At 41.2% G+C, this 16,303-nt stretch overlaps 1 protein-coding gene across 15 annotated transcripts in view; it reads left to right on the top strand.

Moving 5' to 3' along the window:
* LOC138751792 (sickle tail protein homolog) overlaps nucleotides 1–16,303 on the top strand; it is a 689,307-nt gene that overhangs the window by 340,935 nt on the left and 332,069 nt on the right. For 2 of the 15 annotated variants that reach the window (XM_069914599.1, XM_069914596.1), the window contains exon 1: nucleotides 9,056–9,234. The exons of 11 other annotated variants lie outside the window; for them this stretch is intronic. Coding sequence is in view for 1 of the 4 variants with exons in the window: in XM_069914592.1 (XP_069770693.1) it covers nucleotides 2,953–3,028 (76 nt within the window). In the remaining 3 variants the exon portion in view is untranslated. Of the gene's footprint in view, nucleotides 1–2,952; nucleotides 3,029–9,054; nucleotides 9,235–16,303 lie in introns of those variants that run through there. 2 more of the 15 variants (XM_069914592.1, XM_069914594.1) reach the window with 2 other exon arrangements.

Raw genomic sequence — 16,303 nt, 5'->3', positions numbered from 1 at the left:
AAGGGAAAATTGGTTGGTTGGGGTTGGGTGTTGGGTTTTTCCTCCTTTGTCTTTTGTCAGTGAGGTGGGCTCTGCGGTCTTCTCCAAAGGAGGTTGCTGCCCGCCGAACTGTGAGGCGCCAAGATGCACAGTTTGAGGCGATATCAGCCCACTGGCAGTGGTCAATGTGGCAGGCACCAAGAGATTTCTTTAGGCAGTCCTTGTACCTCTTCTTTGGTGCACCTCTGTCACGGTGGCCAGTGGAGAGCTCGCCATATAACACAATCTTGGGAAGGTGATGGTCCTCCATTCTGGAGACGTGACCTACCCAGCGCAGTTGGATCTTCAGCAGCGTGGATTCGATGCCTCCAGCAGCATGCAAAACAGCTACATAACAATTTCTCTCTGCAGTTCACCCTGGAGCAATCCATGACATTCAATGGCATTGCGATCACCAAGTCAACATCCTGGGTTTTTCTTTAACCAGAAACCCAGGTGGACAGCCACATATTTGCTCACAGAAGGTAAGAGGCTCAGTATCCTGCTGTGAGTGACTCAAGGCACACATTAAGAGCATGATGGATGCTCTTGACTTGCCCTGATTAATGCAGCTCAAAAAGCATTAAGGAAGCTAAGTGCCATCTAGGATAAAGCGGCCCATCTTTTAATTTTTAATTTTTTGTTATAATTTACAATACGGTAGAAGCCAATTCTGACCATTGAAACATTTGCCACCCAATTAACCTAAAACTCCATACATTCTGGAGGGTGGGAGGGAATGGGAACACCCGGGGAAAACCCACAGAGGTCACAGGGAGAACATACAAACTCCTTACAGACAGTGCCAGTTTTGAAACCCAGTTGCTGGTGCTATAATGGTGTTGTGCTAACCGCTGCCCATATGCCAATCTGTGCCATCCATATGCTCACTATTTTGTCTATGTTTACAATGCACTGCACATATTTTGATAACCCATCCACCGTACTAATCATTTCCTCCACCACTGCCATACTCTGGTGCAGTATGTACCACCTGCAAGTTGTTTGCCTGTTGTGTACAGACAGCACCTCACAGAATCTCCTCAAGAAGGAGACCAATGTGTGCATTGCAACGCAATCCACTGTGGTTCTGCTTGAAGTTATGCCCCCTTCTATTTTGGAAATATAACACCTCATTTTATTCTTCTCGAGGACTAAATCCTGGAACTTCTCTACTGACAACGATGATATGAAGTGCTGCAGCAGGTTCCAGAAAATAATACTTCTACTTTCACAAGGGCAGTGAGGGTTGTATGGCAGAGAAACTGATCCTTCAGTTCACCATCTCTATACTAATTTTACCTACTTGCATTGACTCCTTGCTCCTCTATGCCTTACACCAGTGGGTTCTCAACCTTTTTCCTTTCACTCACTTTAAGTAATCCCTATGCCATTGGTGCTCTGTGATTAGTAAGGGATTGCTTAAGGTGGCATGTGAGTGGGAAGGGAAGAGAATCAGCTCTAGAACCAGTATTTTGCTTGAGAAAAATTGTCATTGGCCCATTTCCTTTGGAGTTATGAAATTGTGCACATAACGAGTCAATTAGATACGATTAAAACAGTGGTTTTCAACCTTTTTCTTTCCACCCACATACCACCTTAAGCAATCCCTTACTAATCACAGAGCACCTATGGCATGGGGAATACTTAAACAGAAAGGTTGAGAACCACTGCCTTACTCATCGAAGCACATGTTAAGATGCCTTTTGTGTCGTTACTGTTCCTGCCGTCACAACTTCTTGTGGGTGTTCATTCCCGATACCAACTGCACTTTATGTGAAAAGATTCCCCCCTCAGATCTTTTTTAAAACTCATTCCTCACACTTTCAACCTATACTTTCTGGTTTTAAACACCGTACCATGGGAAACCAACACTATCTATGCTTCTCATAATTTTATATGCCTCCTTCATGTCATCCATGTTAAATTCCACTTGCCAATCTCTTGTCCACTTTCCTAATTAATCCAGATCCCACCTAACCTTGGACAACCATCCACACTGTCCATTAACCCGTAAATTTTGATGTTAACTGCACATTAATCTGTAAAGGTTAATTTAAAAACTGAGATTGAAAGATTTTTGTTAAACATTGGTATAAAGGAAGGGAGGAATATTTGGTTGAAGCCATGCTGGTGTGCCTGGGGAGATGTGAGAGACTGCAGATACTAGAATCTGGAGAAAAATGCAATCTTCTGGAGAAACTCAACAGCTTGAGCAGAAGCAGTGGGAGAAAAAAAGAATGGTCCACATTTTGGATCAGAATGTCTTGTGGGCAAAAAGTTTACTCCTATACCCATACCTCACTGTGACCATTAGGGAGAAAAGGAGTGCCAAACATCTGCAGTTTAGAAGGGAAATTTATATTCAAGATGTTCAGATCGGAGAAGAGAGGAGCAGCTGTAACATGTGCGAATGGTCTTCCAATATTTGCACACTTATTGGTAAATCTCCTTTTGGTGTAGGTTGTTCATTCTGCTTTGAAATTGTTTAAATTACATAGTTTTACAGTTTTAGTCAATTCTTGAATCTGTGGAGAAGTTTTTTTGTAATTTGTGGAAGACACAAGGAATGCTGGCAATTGGATAAGTGTTTGTAATGGGTGGCGGGGGGGTGTAATGGGTTGGGATGAAGCCATGGATCAGGAACAGGGGATCCATGGCTTTGAATTCCTGAGTATTGAGTTCAGATTAACAAGATGGCTTAAATTTATTCCTCTTCTATAACTATCGATCAACCAATGATTCTGCTGTGCTTAAGGTATTTACCCTTTGGAAGTCCTTCTTTGTTTTACATTCATAATCTTTTCAAATGTATTTAAATAAGTCAAGTTCAATTTGGTGTGAATATAAAATTCAATTAGTTCTATAATTTAGGCAGTTTGAGTACTGGAGTAGAAATGCTTTTTTTCCCACTGACTCTTTTTATCTAATTAGCATGGAAGGTGATGGGATCACTCCCTGTATAAGAATACTTCGTCGGTCAAGATTTGAGGGTTTCTCGCAAGTGCAGGTACAGAGGAAGAACTAATCAGTTCCAACAATTGTGGTTCACCCTTGACCTCGGGCACAGTCCATGTGGCACGTGCACATTCTCCTCAAGGCTCTGTATCGAGTGCTCCTCGGCCCACATCCCAAAGCTGTACCAGAAGGTTGTTTGCCTGCTGCAAAAGATGCCTAGTAAGGGTAAATAGTAAAAGAATTAAACCATGTGGATGGGCACAAGACGAAGAACAACAGGGAATTAAGAGGAGGGAGAATGGAATTGGTGGTATTGATCTGGGAGCTGGCATGACCCAATGGGCTGAACAGCAGCCTCCAATATTGAGGCTAGTAAATAATGAATGGACTTGGGAAAATGTGTTGCCTAGATTCTGCTCTCAGTGTTGAAGTTCACCTCACTGGCTGTAGCTCACAGATTCATGACAGACACCAGTGGAAAACTGTTTCTTCATCACATGGTGACCTCTTTAGGTGATTCGAGGTGTGGGAGAACAAGACGGGAACCAAGGGTTGAAGAAATCTAAATTAGCTACATGGATAGCAACTGGTAAATGTAACACGCAGCAAATAAGGATTGAGGAATATAAATGGAATTAATCAAACGAGAATTTAGAAATAGAAGATTCAACAAAACTATTTGCATCTTGATCCTTTTTCTAAGGGAAAAGCCTTTTTTAAAGAATCTGTGAAGTTATTCAGAATAATTAATACATTGTAGACCTTTAATAAATGCACCTGAATGCACCACACTAGATTTAAGACATTTTATCACGCAAATCCTGTCTCAGTGTACTATGAGATTTCATTGTTGTGCCTATTGATAAGTATTATAGCATCATCACCTGGGGACAAGCAGGATATGCCTGCATCAAATTGAATGAATGGAATCCATCTCACTGAGCTGGCTTGGAATTCTCTGACGTCTAGACATTCCCCCTATGCAGAGGATCAAAGGCCTGGCAAAAGGTCCTCTGCGTGCGGCCCAGATAAGGTAGGTGTGGGTGACTAAGGCAGGCCGTGGGAGGTGATGGATCTGATCCTGACGCCTTTTCCATCCTTTGTTTTGAGACTTATGTGTCCCAAAATGAAAAATGACCAAGCCATCCATGATCTGCAACCAGGCAGCAGGGACCCTTTAATAGTATTATTAACAATCTCAGAAGCTGCAAAAGAAACTTAGGTTGCGATAGGAGTTTTGAAACAGGCTCCTAAACATCAAACTCATGTAATACAATTAAACAGGATAATTTAAAATCATCTTCGCAGCAGTTAAGTGTAAGATTTTCAATGCAAGTTTCCACTCCTCTCTGTGGGGTGGCTAATGTACTTGTCACCCTTCAGTGATGTCTTAATTCAAGTCTGGATGGGAAATGGAGGCTGTGTTCCAAGTTGTCACTCCACAAAACACTGTGTTGAAGAATCAACATGGTGTGAAAAATCAGATGATAAAATGTTTGAAGATCTGATGGACAGTCCTGCTTCTTTTAAGGTCAGGTGGTGTAGCTTTGAATAGAATACAATTCATCCGTGCAAGCCAGGATCCCATGACAGAAAGGATCTCATCAAAGACAAGGCTAATTAAAGGCTGCTTTCAGTGCCATTGTCTGCAACCAAATTCCCATTAATAGGTTCCAACTTTCACATTTCATCACGTGTGGTTGAATAGAGCCGTAGCATGAAAACAGGCCCTTTTGCCCAACGTGACCCGGGTGAAACATGAAAGTCCGCAGACATTGTGATTGTAGTAAAACACATACAGAAATGCTGGAGGACCTGAGAATTGGTGACAGCAACCCCTCCATAATCACCCTTAACACCAGGCCCCACAAAGTTATGTAGTTACCCTTGTACTGTACCTCCAGCACACCCACATCTGTGTGGCCAAACACTGCTCTAACCATTTATACATTTGCAGAAGACCCCACAGTCATAAGGTAGATCTCAAGTGGCGACAAGTTGGGATATAGAAGGGAGATAAAATAACTGGTGGACTGGTGCCAGGGCAATAACTTCTCCCTTGATGTCAGCAAGACAGAAGGTGGTTGTAGAAGAGAGGTGGAATTCATTTTCTGTCCACGTCAATGGCTTTGGTCTGTTCTAATGGGTCTCTTCTTGTGACCCTGGTTTTTTAACGTTTGTGGGTCGACTACCTGCTTATAAAACAAAGTTCTTCATTAGTAAACTGACTTTGAACTTTGAAAGTGAGATTGGAAAGATTTAAATAGAGTGGGTTATAGAAATGTAGAATGAGCTGCTAGAGGAAGTGGTGGAGGTGGATTCATAACAATGTTTAAAAGACACTGAGACAGGTACATAGATATATAAAGTTTGGAGGGATATGGATCTAATGTAGGCAAATAAGAGTAGTTTAGGTAGGTAATGGTTGGCATGGACAAGTTGGACTGAATGGCCTTTTTTGTGTGGTTAAACTCTATGGACTCTGATTGTTCTACATAATCCACAAATAGACAGAAATCCCAGTTCCAACATGTGGACCTTTAGTCTGGAGAAAGTTAGTGGGAAAGTTCTTTCTATGCCAACTTCTTCAAATTTGTAGATAAGCCCTTTTCATGGAACTTACTGAAAGCCTCCTGGAAAATTAGGCATACACCGGCCACATAACTATTATCAACTCTCATTACCTCATCAAAAAATTCTATCAAATTGGTTAGGCAAAAGTTGATCTGAACAAATCCCTGTTGATCTTCTTTAATTAATCTAGGTGACTGTTAATTCTGTTCTGTATCAATGTTGCACTCAGAGTAAACTGTCTGGTTTATCCTTACTCTCCTTTGAACAATTGCACAATTCAAATCTCTGTTACCCACCCTGCATCCAAAATGCATTGGAATATTATTGTTAATTCCTCCCCTAGTTCCCTCAAAATCTGACAATGCCTCCCATCCGATCTTGGGCATCTCCTGGGTTGAATCTCTTAACTGAAGTACTGGAGTCTGTATTCCTCTTTCACTTTATGTCTAAACTGTATTTTAGAGACTTTATTTTAGCTTGTGTTCATCCTCTGCAGAGAAATTAAAGCTCTGATAACTTGAGATGTTCCACCTGAGAAGATTTTGAAAGGTGTTGTTTCCTCCACTTAAGAAATAGGCAATGCTACACCTATGTTGCAGATTTAGGCTCGATACGAGTTTTTTTTGTTTAAATGTCACATTATACCTGGCATGGTGGGAAGAGTTCTACAGATATTAATATAAAACAAAGTATTATAGGGACTGAAAATGACCATAATACATGGTGACGGTGATCAACAGGCCATGCAGCATCTGAGGAGAGTTTTGCTCTGCATATCATTGAAAAAAGTGGTGCAGACATTTGTGTGCGAGGTTGTGCTGAGAGGGGAAAAACAAAGCGAAAGGCTTTACAGTAGGCACCATGATTACTGCCGCCGGGGTTATTGGAGCGTGATTAGGCTAGCACAGTCATTGAAAAGCTGCATCTATAAATTATTTCAGACTTGCAGGGAGCTTCTGTTCAAGTTGAGAAATCTTGGCAAGTTTTAACTCAAGTCTCATTTTGGTTTTAACTTGGTCCATTTGCCATGCCATAGGAATAGATTGCTGCATCCAATCTTCTAAATATAAGTATGAAAATATATATACATATTTTGTATGAAAAAAATGTCTAGTCAATGTAGACCAACGTTAAAAACACAACACAGCATTAATATCTTGTCAACATAATTATTTATTCATGATTTTCATTCTTGCACATTTTATGCTCCCTTTTGTCAAAAATATCTCAAACTTGACTAAATAGTATTCCTAAAGTAATAATCAGAAAGATTGCATAAATTCCCAATATAGATTGGAGGGTAGAGAAACTTAATCACTCATTAAATCCAATGTAATTCATTGGATCCGGTTGTAGTATCTGTCTTCTGGCTATCTGTTTGTATTTCCCTGGGACAACATGCAGTATGTCATGTTGCCAATAAATGTCATGATGCACTCCATTATAATAGAAAATGCATGCATAAATTAAGTCTTCAATTTTGCAATTGAAATCAGTCAATGCACCCAATTAAATTGGGAGATTTTTTTGTTCCAGTGACTTGTTTTGAAACTTCTATTTTCTGGCACCTTTGAAATGATAAAAATCAGAAACCTTCAGAATTGACCTGAAACTACAAATTAGGAGGCCATATTGGTAGAAGAAATACTCCCATGCAGACTTCAATTCTAGATTCAAAAGTTAATTCCTGGCAGCCTTTTAGGCCATCTTAATTTTAGATTATTAATGCTACACCTTTCAAAATCCAACATGTTAAAGAATTAATTCACGCAGCATGAGTTGCTTAGCAAATATGGAGTTGCTTTATTCAAATATATTTTTTTGTAAATTAGAACCTGAGAGTCCAAAACTGTCCTGGTGATTGCCTGGATGGATAGCTACTAAGTGAACTAAAATAGGTGTAATTTTCCGTGTACATTAATCTTGTGAAAGTCAACATTGTACTGCTGCTGTATTTTTTTGTTGTTGCAACTTACAACCACTGTTCAAACAACAAACTGTTGGAGGAACTTAGCAGGTCAGGCAACACCAGTGCAGAGGATGGCCAACTTTTTGGGCTGAGACCCTGCGACAGGACAGGTTACTGTTAAGCTTAATTTTAAAATAAATCCATCATAAAAATTTGAACGATGTCATACTGATCATGTTTATATTACGTTGTCAGCCCAAGCCAAATCATTCCTTTTACTTTGTTAGTATGACATTGGTTTTCCTGTACATGGGCCTTAAACTGTTGCCTTCTCCATAGGGACTTTGCAAACTATTGGTGCAGAAGCAGCATATTGAGTCATAGATTTGTAGTGGAGAGTTGTTACTCGGAATGGAGGCCTGTGATCAGTTGTGCTCTGATGGGATTTGTGCTGGGTCCACTGTTGTTTGTTATTTGCATTAAAACTTGGGGTGATAGTTGTTAGAGTGGTTAGTAAGTTTGCGGATCACAATAAAATTGGTGTTATAGCCGAATGCAAAGAATGCTAAGTTTACGACAGAATCTAAATGAACTGAAGAAGTGGGCCAAGGAGGAGCAGATAGAATTTAACTCCACAAGGGTGAGGCGTTGCACTTTGGGTAGGTTGAACAAGAGCAGGACTTGCACAGTGAATGACAGGGCCCTGGAGCGTGTTGTCCTACAGAGACCTAAGGGTATTGGTTCATAGTTCTATGGAAGTGGCATCATAATTGCACACGGTTGATGAAAGGTTTTGGCATACTTGCTTTCATTGGTCAGGGCACTGAGTACCAGAGGTGGAGCATCAGGTAGTAACTGGACAGTACTTTGGTGAGAAAACACTGTTGCATTGTATGCAGTTTTAGCCCCCTAGCTATAGGAAAGATAACTTTAAGCTGGAAAGTGTGCAGAAGAAAATAATGAGAATGTTACCAGGACTGGAGAACTGGAGTTATAAGGGTGGGCAGATAGGCTGGGACGTATCCTTTTAGACATTGAGGTTGATGGGGGAGGGGGGGGAAGAGCCTTCTAGAAGTTAATAAAATCATGAGGGGCATAGATGTAGTAAATAGTCATGGTCTTTTTCAAAGGGTATAGCAGTTTAAGGCGAGAGGGGCAGATTTAAAAGGGATCTGAGGAGTACCTTTCTCGCACAGTCGGCAGTAGGTACATGGAATGAGCTGCCAGTGAAAGTACTAGAGATGCTTATAAGGCATTTAGACAAGTACATGGATACAAAAGGTTCAGAGGATAAGGGCCAAGTACAGACAAATAGGAGTAGCTTGGGCAGACAACCTATCAGAAGGTGTATTGTTCATTGAGCTCAAATTGAACTTCATTGCAGCTGCAGTTTATCGACCATTTGAAAAGAAATGCAACTTGGTTTGTCATTTCAAATGGCAAGGCAGGTCTGACAGGTAGGTTTTGGCATACACACAGGTATTTTGGAGGAGTGCTGGTAACCATGGAATCAGCTGATGTCATAGTTGAAAGTGCATGTTGTTGCAAGCTCACTTCACATGTGGCTGTGAGAAATGCCTGCAGGCTGGGAGGGAGGGTTATGCAAATAGTTGGTTATCATGTTGCCAAAGTAGCTGATTCACTTCGTGCACAAAGGAGGTGAATGAAACCTCTGCCCACGTTAGGATTACCTTGAAGTGCAAGTGGAAGCGTTCAGAAGACTTGAAGACGGATGAAATAATTACACGAACCCCAATGACAGAGAGGGGTTGCAGGTACAGTGAGGAGTTGCAGCAAAATTCTTGTTCTGAAGTGCTCTGGCCACTTGTTTGGAAATGCCTTGATTTGCGCTGTGTGCCTGAGTTCAGAGTCTAGTCAGGTTGATACTGAGTGGTTGCCCCACAACTTTTTTTTTAAAGTACTTCTCAATTGCATCTCAACTTATGTTATGAAGTACATTTGATGTTGCGGAGCCAAAACCAGCAGAAAAGGCAACCTTTTGCAGTTGAGTGAGAGGTAGAAATGTGAAACTTCCACCTTCTTGTGCTTCTTGTCTGCCACTCAATGTTTACAACCAGCAAATAACTCCATTGGAAGTGATGAATTCAGTGTTGCTTTTCCAGCTAGCATAAATGATTAGTTCAAGGCTCGATGAGAGGAGTTCAAAACATTACGATTGAACAGGAGATGAGTAAGGCCCTAGACCAAGAAAGACAGTTTACAGACACCTGTGGAGTAACACTGAGTGGAAATTTGATTCCCTGAGCTGAGTGCCTGGATTCAAACCGTGTTTCATTTGGCATTCTGACGTGGACATTACCCCTCCATAAATCTTCGTCCGCGAAGCCAAGCCAAAGAAAAAAAGAAGAACTTCAATTAGATTTGGTTGAAGTGCAAGTTTGATGAATGGCATATAGTGGCAATAATGTCAGAAGTAACATTTTTTTGGTGATGAAGATCACTGAAGCAGTTGTCCCTCTGACTTTGTTTTGAAGTCTATCATTGGTAAAAAGATCTAGAGTGGTGCCATCTTTTGTGATTTTTGAGTGGTACACAGATTTCCTTGTAACTTTTCGGGTTTGATCATGGAACAGCAGTGTCCAGTGATTGACAAGCTCAACAGCTGCAGCTTTGCTTGTATTTCAAACCAGCTAGGTTTCACTTACACAGATCTACTTCATATTAAAAACTGTGAAATGATTCCCTGTAGTTTGTGAGCCTGATGTTTATTTAAATTCTTCAGTTCAAATAATACATTTTGTTACAACTCAATGGAAATTCTATGCGCCATTCTTGAATTTAAACATTGAAATTCCCTTCAAACTTCCAATTTTAATTAACGATATCAAAATATATGAAAATGGACAAAAATTATTCCTTTGTAAGTTGTTGGGTTAATTATGTCATGGGCGGGCGTTTCTTGTGGATTGCGGTTAAACGATGACTGCGTTATAATTTGGCAAGGAGGACATACTGGAGTATCTGCTTTTTTTCCCTTTATATGGTTTTGTGGTTAAATATTTGCTAAATATCATGAAAATAAATAACTTGTTTCTGGTATAATGGGAAAACCCTAGTGGTTATGTTGAGCTAGTATTGATTGCATTAAGTTTCTTTATTTATGAATTACAGATTATTTGCAAATGTCTGGATTTGAATTTGTTGGTCAAGTGCAGTGAATCAATTGAGTGTGCAGTATCTAATATCCAGAGTTAGGCCTGTTATGAAGCAAGCACATCAAGGCAACTGTGAAGAAGACACACCAACACCTCTACTTCCTAAGGAGTCTGATAAGATTTGGCATGTCATCCGATACTCTATCAAACTTCTGCAAATGCACTGTGGCATGTAGACTGGTTGGTTGTTCAGAGTCTGGACAGAAGATTGAAGAATATAGCGAAGGTAGCTAGGCCCATCACAGGGTCTGACCTCCCACCCATTCAAGGCATCTATGCAAGGCACTCCTTCAAGGAGACAGCTAACATCATGATGGACCCCCCCCTCCCCCCTCAACCCTGGTCATAACCTCTTCTAACTCTATTTTTGGGCAGAAAGTACAGATACCTGAAAAGCAGCACTTCCAGGTTCAAGATCAGTTTCTTTCCACCAACTACTTGAGGAAGTGATAAGCAGGCTGGATAAGGGAAATGTTGTGTATTTAGATTTTCAGAAGACATTTGAAAAGTTGCCGTACATGAGGCTACTTAACAAAATAAGAGCCCATGGTATAACTGAAAATGTACTAGCATTGGTAGAGCATTGCTTGATTGGCAAGAAGCAGAGAGTTGGAATGCAGGGATCATATTCTGATTGACCAGTGGTGTTCTACACTGGTAAGTTTTGGGGCCGCTTCTTGTTATGTTGTATGTTAATGATTTGGATATTAGAATGAATGGCTTTGTGGCCAACTTTGTGAATTTTATGAAGGTACTGTTGGTGGAGACACAGGTAGTGTAAAGGAAACACAAAAGCTGCAAAAGGACTTGGGTAGATTATGAGAATGGGCAGAGAAGTGGCAAATAGAATGTTGGAAAGTGTACGGTCAGGCAAATGAGTAGTCTTTTTCAAATTGGGAGAAAATTTGAAAATACTAAGTTGCAAAGGGGCATGGGAGTCCTTGTGCAGGAAGGTAAACTGGCATGATGAGACGGTGGTGAAGAAGGCAAATGCAATGCTGGCATTCATTTCGAGGAGGGATGTGATGCTGAGGCTTTATAAGGCATTGGTGAGACCTCACTTGGAATATTGTGAGCAGTTATGGGCTCCTCATTTAAGAAAAGATGTGGTGAAGTTGTAGAGAGTTCAATGAGGTTCAGAGGATGTTTCTGGGAATGAGGAGCTCTTGGCCTGTATTCATTTGAATTTAGAATAATGAGGGGAGGATCTCTTTGAAACATTTCAAATGTTGAAAGGCATTGACAGAGTAGATGTAGAAAGATAATTTCTTATGGACAAGCGGGCACTACTTCAGGTTTGAAGGGCATCCGCTTAGAACAGAGATACGCAGGAATTTCTTCAGCCAGAGAGTGGTAAATCTGTGGAATTTATTGCCACAAGCAGTTGTGGAGGCTGGGTTACTGGGTGTATTTGAGACAAAGATTGATAATTTCTTAAGGGTGGAAGGCCAGGCAGTGGTGAGTGGGAAAATGGATCAGCTCATGATTAAATGGTGGGGCAGACTCGATGGGTCGAGTAGCGTATTTCAGCTCCTACGTCTTAGCGTCTTGTGCTCTATCAGACTCTAGAACCTCCCACTTTTACACTAATTATAAGGCACATTCAAGCAGGGAAAACACCAGTCTGTAAAGGTGGAGGTTCTTAGCCCTTATGTCTAAAGATATATCTTCCTGAATATGCCATGGCTAGCTCTGAGGCGCTTGATTCCAACCCTTCTCAGGGAAAGATAATCGGTGGAGCACAGTGCTTTGCCGCCTGACCTGAAGGTACAGCCGCTGCAAGTGGCTGGCTGGGGGCAGGCTGATGATGCCTTCAGCCCGCGACCCATCACCCCACTCACCCCTCTCCCTCCAAGGCAGGGGCGGCAGGAGGGAGGTAGCGGGGATTGTCGGGACAGTGGAGCTGTCAGAGCCGGCAGGAGCCATCAGGAGATGGCTGGTGCAGGCTGAGACCACCACACTGGGGGTATTTGCCCTTCGGGGTCACTCTCTGTGGCTCAAAACCTGGCAAAGCAATAGCTGTCTTCCCTATCCATAATCCTCCAAGCAACTGGAACTGTTCTGGGAACTATGTCATAAACAAGTTTTTATGACGAGTGGTGTTATGGCACCAGTTGCCCCACCTCCATCGACTCCAGAGGCCTCTGGATATGAATGGGATGCTGGAGCAGCCTTTTAGGGCTGCTGTCTGAAAGGTAAGTTTTAGATCCACTCTTGTAGCCGGCCTCCAGGCGGTGGCCTGACATGAAATGGCCTATAGACTGCTCTGTTAGCTCAAAAGGAATGTTTGCAGTATTGTAAGTCACTTTCTATGCTTTCAGATTACTGAGAATATTTTAAAAAAAATTTCTTGAATATTATTGTTGCTTTTAATTTATTTCAATTAGTTAACTCTTTTAGTTTTTCTTTACAAGTACCTGTTCAGCTGCAGCAAGTAAGAAGGTTGGCACATATTTACAATGTGTATGAAAATAAATTTATCATTATATTGCCTTTCTTTGCAAGAATATAATTGAAAGCCGTTGAATGTTTTGTTTGCTAATTGTTGGATCAGTTTTGTTGGTGGATTGTTAATCATGGAAGTTGAATTAATACAGAGACCATCTGAATAAAGCAGCCATTAATACTGACGCCAAAGTGAAGTATTGAAGTGGTCATGGCTTGGAGAAAGGGAGATTTTTGAAACAGGAATGTTTTAATTGCACTGGACAACATGGAAGGCACATTTAGTGTAGCAGTAGGCGCAATGCACAGCACCAGCAATAGTAGTTCAAATTTAGCGACATTTGCAAGAAGTTCGTACATTCTCCCCGTGTCTGCATGGGTTTGCACCAATTGTTCTGGTTCTCTCCTGCCATCCAAAAACAGGGGATTTATGGGTTAACTGGTATGCCTTAAAAAACTAGATATTTGCATCTGCAGATTTTCTTGTTTAATGGCTTATAATAGGTTATTTCATTTTTCTTTTTGAAGAATGCTTCTATGGTCTAAATTCTCATATCAATAGCCTCTCTTTAAACAGTTGAATAAAACATGTGAGAGCTAAGCATTATTTGGATGGGCAATAAAATAGTCTTCCCCTGTTCATTTCATTTGGAACAATCTATTCTTCACTCTCGTGGGTTCTAGTAGCCAGTTGGGAGTGGCTCTGCTTAAGTCTAGGAACAGGGTGCTTTCCTGTCCTCTCAACACACCTGTGCGTGATCCAGGAATGAAACCAGTGTAATAAGGGCAAAGAAAACTGAGGTTTTTTTTGAACCTGAGTGATTGAGGATGCAGTCATTTCTCTGATTCAGTTGACAGGAAGATGATTTCTTATTTAGCATTTCCTGTGATTTGATGCAACAAATTGAGCAATCAAAACCTCTAATTCTAGTGTCACAACTAGATACAGCAATGTGTCATCAAGTCATGCGAATATGTTCATTGAATGATTTACCATCACCTGCACTGAGGTACCGTGAGAAACTGTTCGGTATGCTATCACGGGAAGTCAAGCCATCCTTAAGATCAAGAGGTAGTGCAAAATAAAGCAAATGTCTTTCAGAGAAACAAGTTCAGTCGGCAACAGTGCAAGGGCAGCATCATTTCTAATGGGAGGTTCATTCAATAGTCTGATAATAGTGGGAAAGAAACTCTGCTTGAATGTGGAGGTGTGTGATCTCACACTTGCGCATTTTCTGAACGATGAAAGGGCAGGGAAGAGAGTGTGACTGGCAAATGTAGGTTTTTTAATATGTTGACTGATTTCCCAAGGCTGTAGGAACTGTAGAAGGAGGTGAGGTTGGTTTGAGTGATGGATGAATCTGCATTCACAACTCTCTGAGGTTTCTTGTGTCCTTGGACAGAGCAGAGAAATATTGACTAACCACTTCCACGCATGAATGCTGACTTGACCTGCTGAGTTCCTCCAGCAATTTTTTGTTGGTTCCCATATCAAGCTGTAATGCATCTGGACAGGATCCTTTTTCAGTTGCATCTATAAAAATTGGTAAGTGACATCAAGGATCTGCCAAATGTTTTTCAGCTTCTAAGGCAGTAGAGGCCTGTGTGTGTCTTCTTGTTCATTATCTCAATGTGCTTGCACAGATTGTGGTTGACATTTACACCTTAAAAATTCAAAGCTCTCTACCATATCTATTGTTGATACAGACCGGGTGGGGTGTGTTCTCCACCTTGCTTCCTGAGGTCGATGATCAGCTCCTTCGTTTTGTTGACAGGAAGGATCCAGTTGTAGGGGAATGCTGGGGCCTCAGTCTGTGAACTTGTTTGGGACTATTGTGTTGCAGGCAGCTCTATCGTTGATACGTGTGAGTGTGACACAGGTGTCCTTGTTGTCCAGATGTTCCAGGCTGAGTGCATGGCCAAGGAAACAGTGTCTGCCATTGACTTGTTGTGACAGTAGGTGAAATGTAGAGGATTTAAGTAGCTGAAGGTAGTGTGAGCCATGACCTGCCTCTCAAAGCACTTCAAGATGATGGATGTCAGAGCACTGGGCTAGGACCACGAAGGCACATTGTCTTGTTTTTCTATGGCACCAGGATGATTGTGGCATTTCAGTACATTGAAATGTTTGAGATTTCACAACTTGAATTTCTCTGAAGAAGAATTACTTGTTTTAATTTTCCCTTTTGTAATGGGCAAGGCTGCAAGAAAGCATGCAGTTTGGCCAGTGTGAATTTAAATTAAGGAGTATAAATGTTAAAAGTAAGATTACCAACTCATAAATACTGTGGGGTTTTTAATATGTAAAAAAAAACCAAGGGTAAGACATTCTATTGTCCAGCTCAAAATTGGTATGTGCACTGAGACAAAGATTCAATGGAAAGACTGACATCAGAAAATAGGGAACTTGGTGCGTAACTCCCAGAGTCTTCATTTTTCCATGAAAATCGAACAGTGCAGATATTGGAAAATTAATGGTAATGATAATGAGTTTATTGGATTATACATTGTATAATGTACACATATGCTGACTTTCTTGCTGCAGCCAAACAGGTTCTTGTAATTTAAAAATGATATCAATAACAGAAGCAATAAATTCATAGTAAACCTAGTGCAATAAAGTGACTTGCAATTGTGCAGAGAGTCTTTTTATGGCATTGGAGCAGTCAATTATGGTTTTTACCCAGTCACTGTGTTTCAGGAAATTATTCCCTTTCTTTCTGGAGCACGTGCTGTGTAAAAAGTGCGGAACCGGAATGAGGGTGCCATTCCAGTTAACTTTTTTTCCACTTAGTCACCTTGTCATTTTCCCTGAACGCCTACAGATAAACTGCACTGAAGGCATTCCGGGACCAACTCGGTTCATCATGTGTATTGTGTAATGTAATTTTCTTTGTATATTGTGCATCGTAATTCTTTTAGTGCTGCCTGCTCTCTCCTGCGGCCCTCTGTCCCAGGCTTTGAGAGGCAGTTGTGGCAGGTCTGCTGCCTGACTCTCTTGCTGTAGGCCCCTAACTCTAACCAGAACCCCAACCACACCCTAAGGTCTAAATATAAGGTCACCCACTATGCAGTCAATTACCTTACCCCAGGACTTATCAAAATGCACAGGTACCAGAAAAGAAATAAGGCACTGAACCCACTGAAACCTAGAATGAAAGCATGGGCTGTTTATAGTGACACAGAACCTCTGAGACAGGAGCACAAGAAGGATGATTATCCT

Source organism: Narcine bancroftii, chromosome 1 (assembly GCF_036971445.1).
Source record: "Narcine bancroftii isolate sNarBan1 chromosome 1, sNarBan1.hap1, whole genome shotgun sequence".
NCBI classification, from domain to species: domain Eukaryota; kingdom Metazoa; phylum Chordata; class Chondrichthyes; order Torpediniformes; family Narcinidae; genus Narcine; species Narcine bancroftii.
Note: the sequence above shows the minus strand (reverse complement) of the source record. Positions and strands in the feature narration are given on the sequence as shown.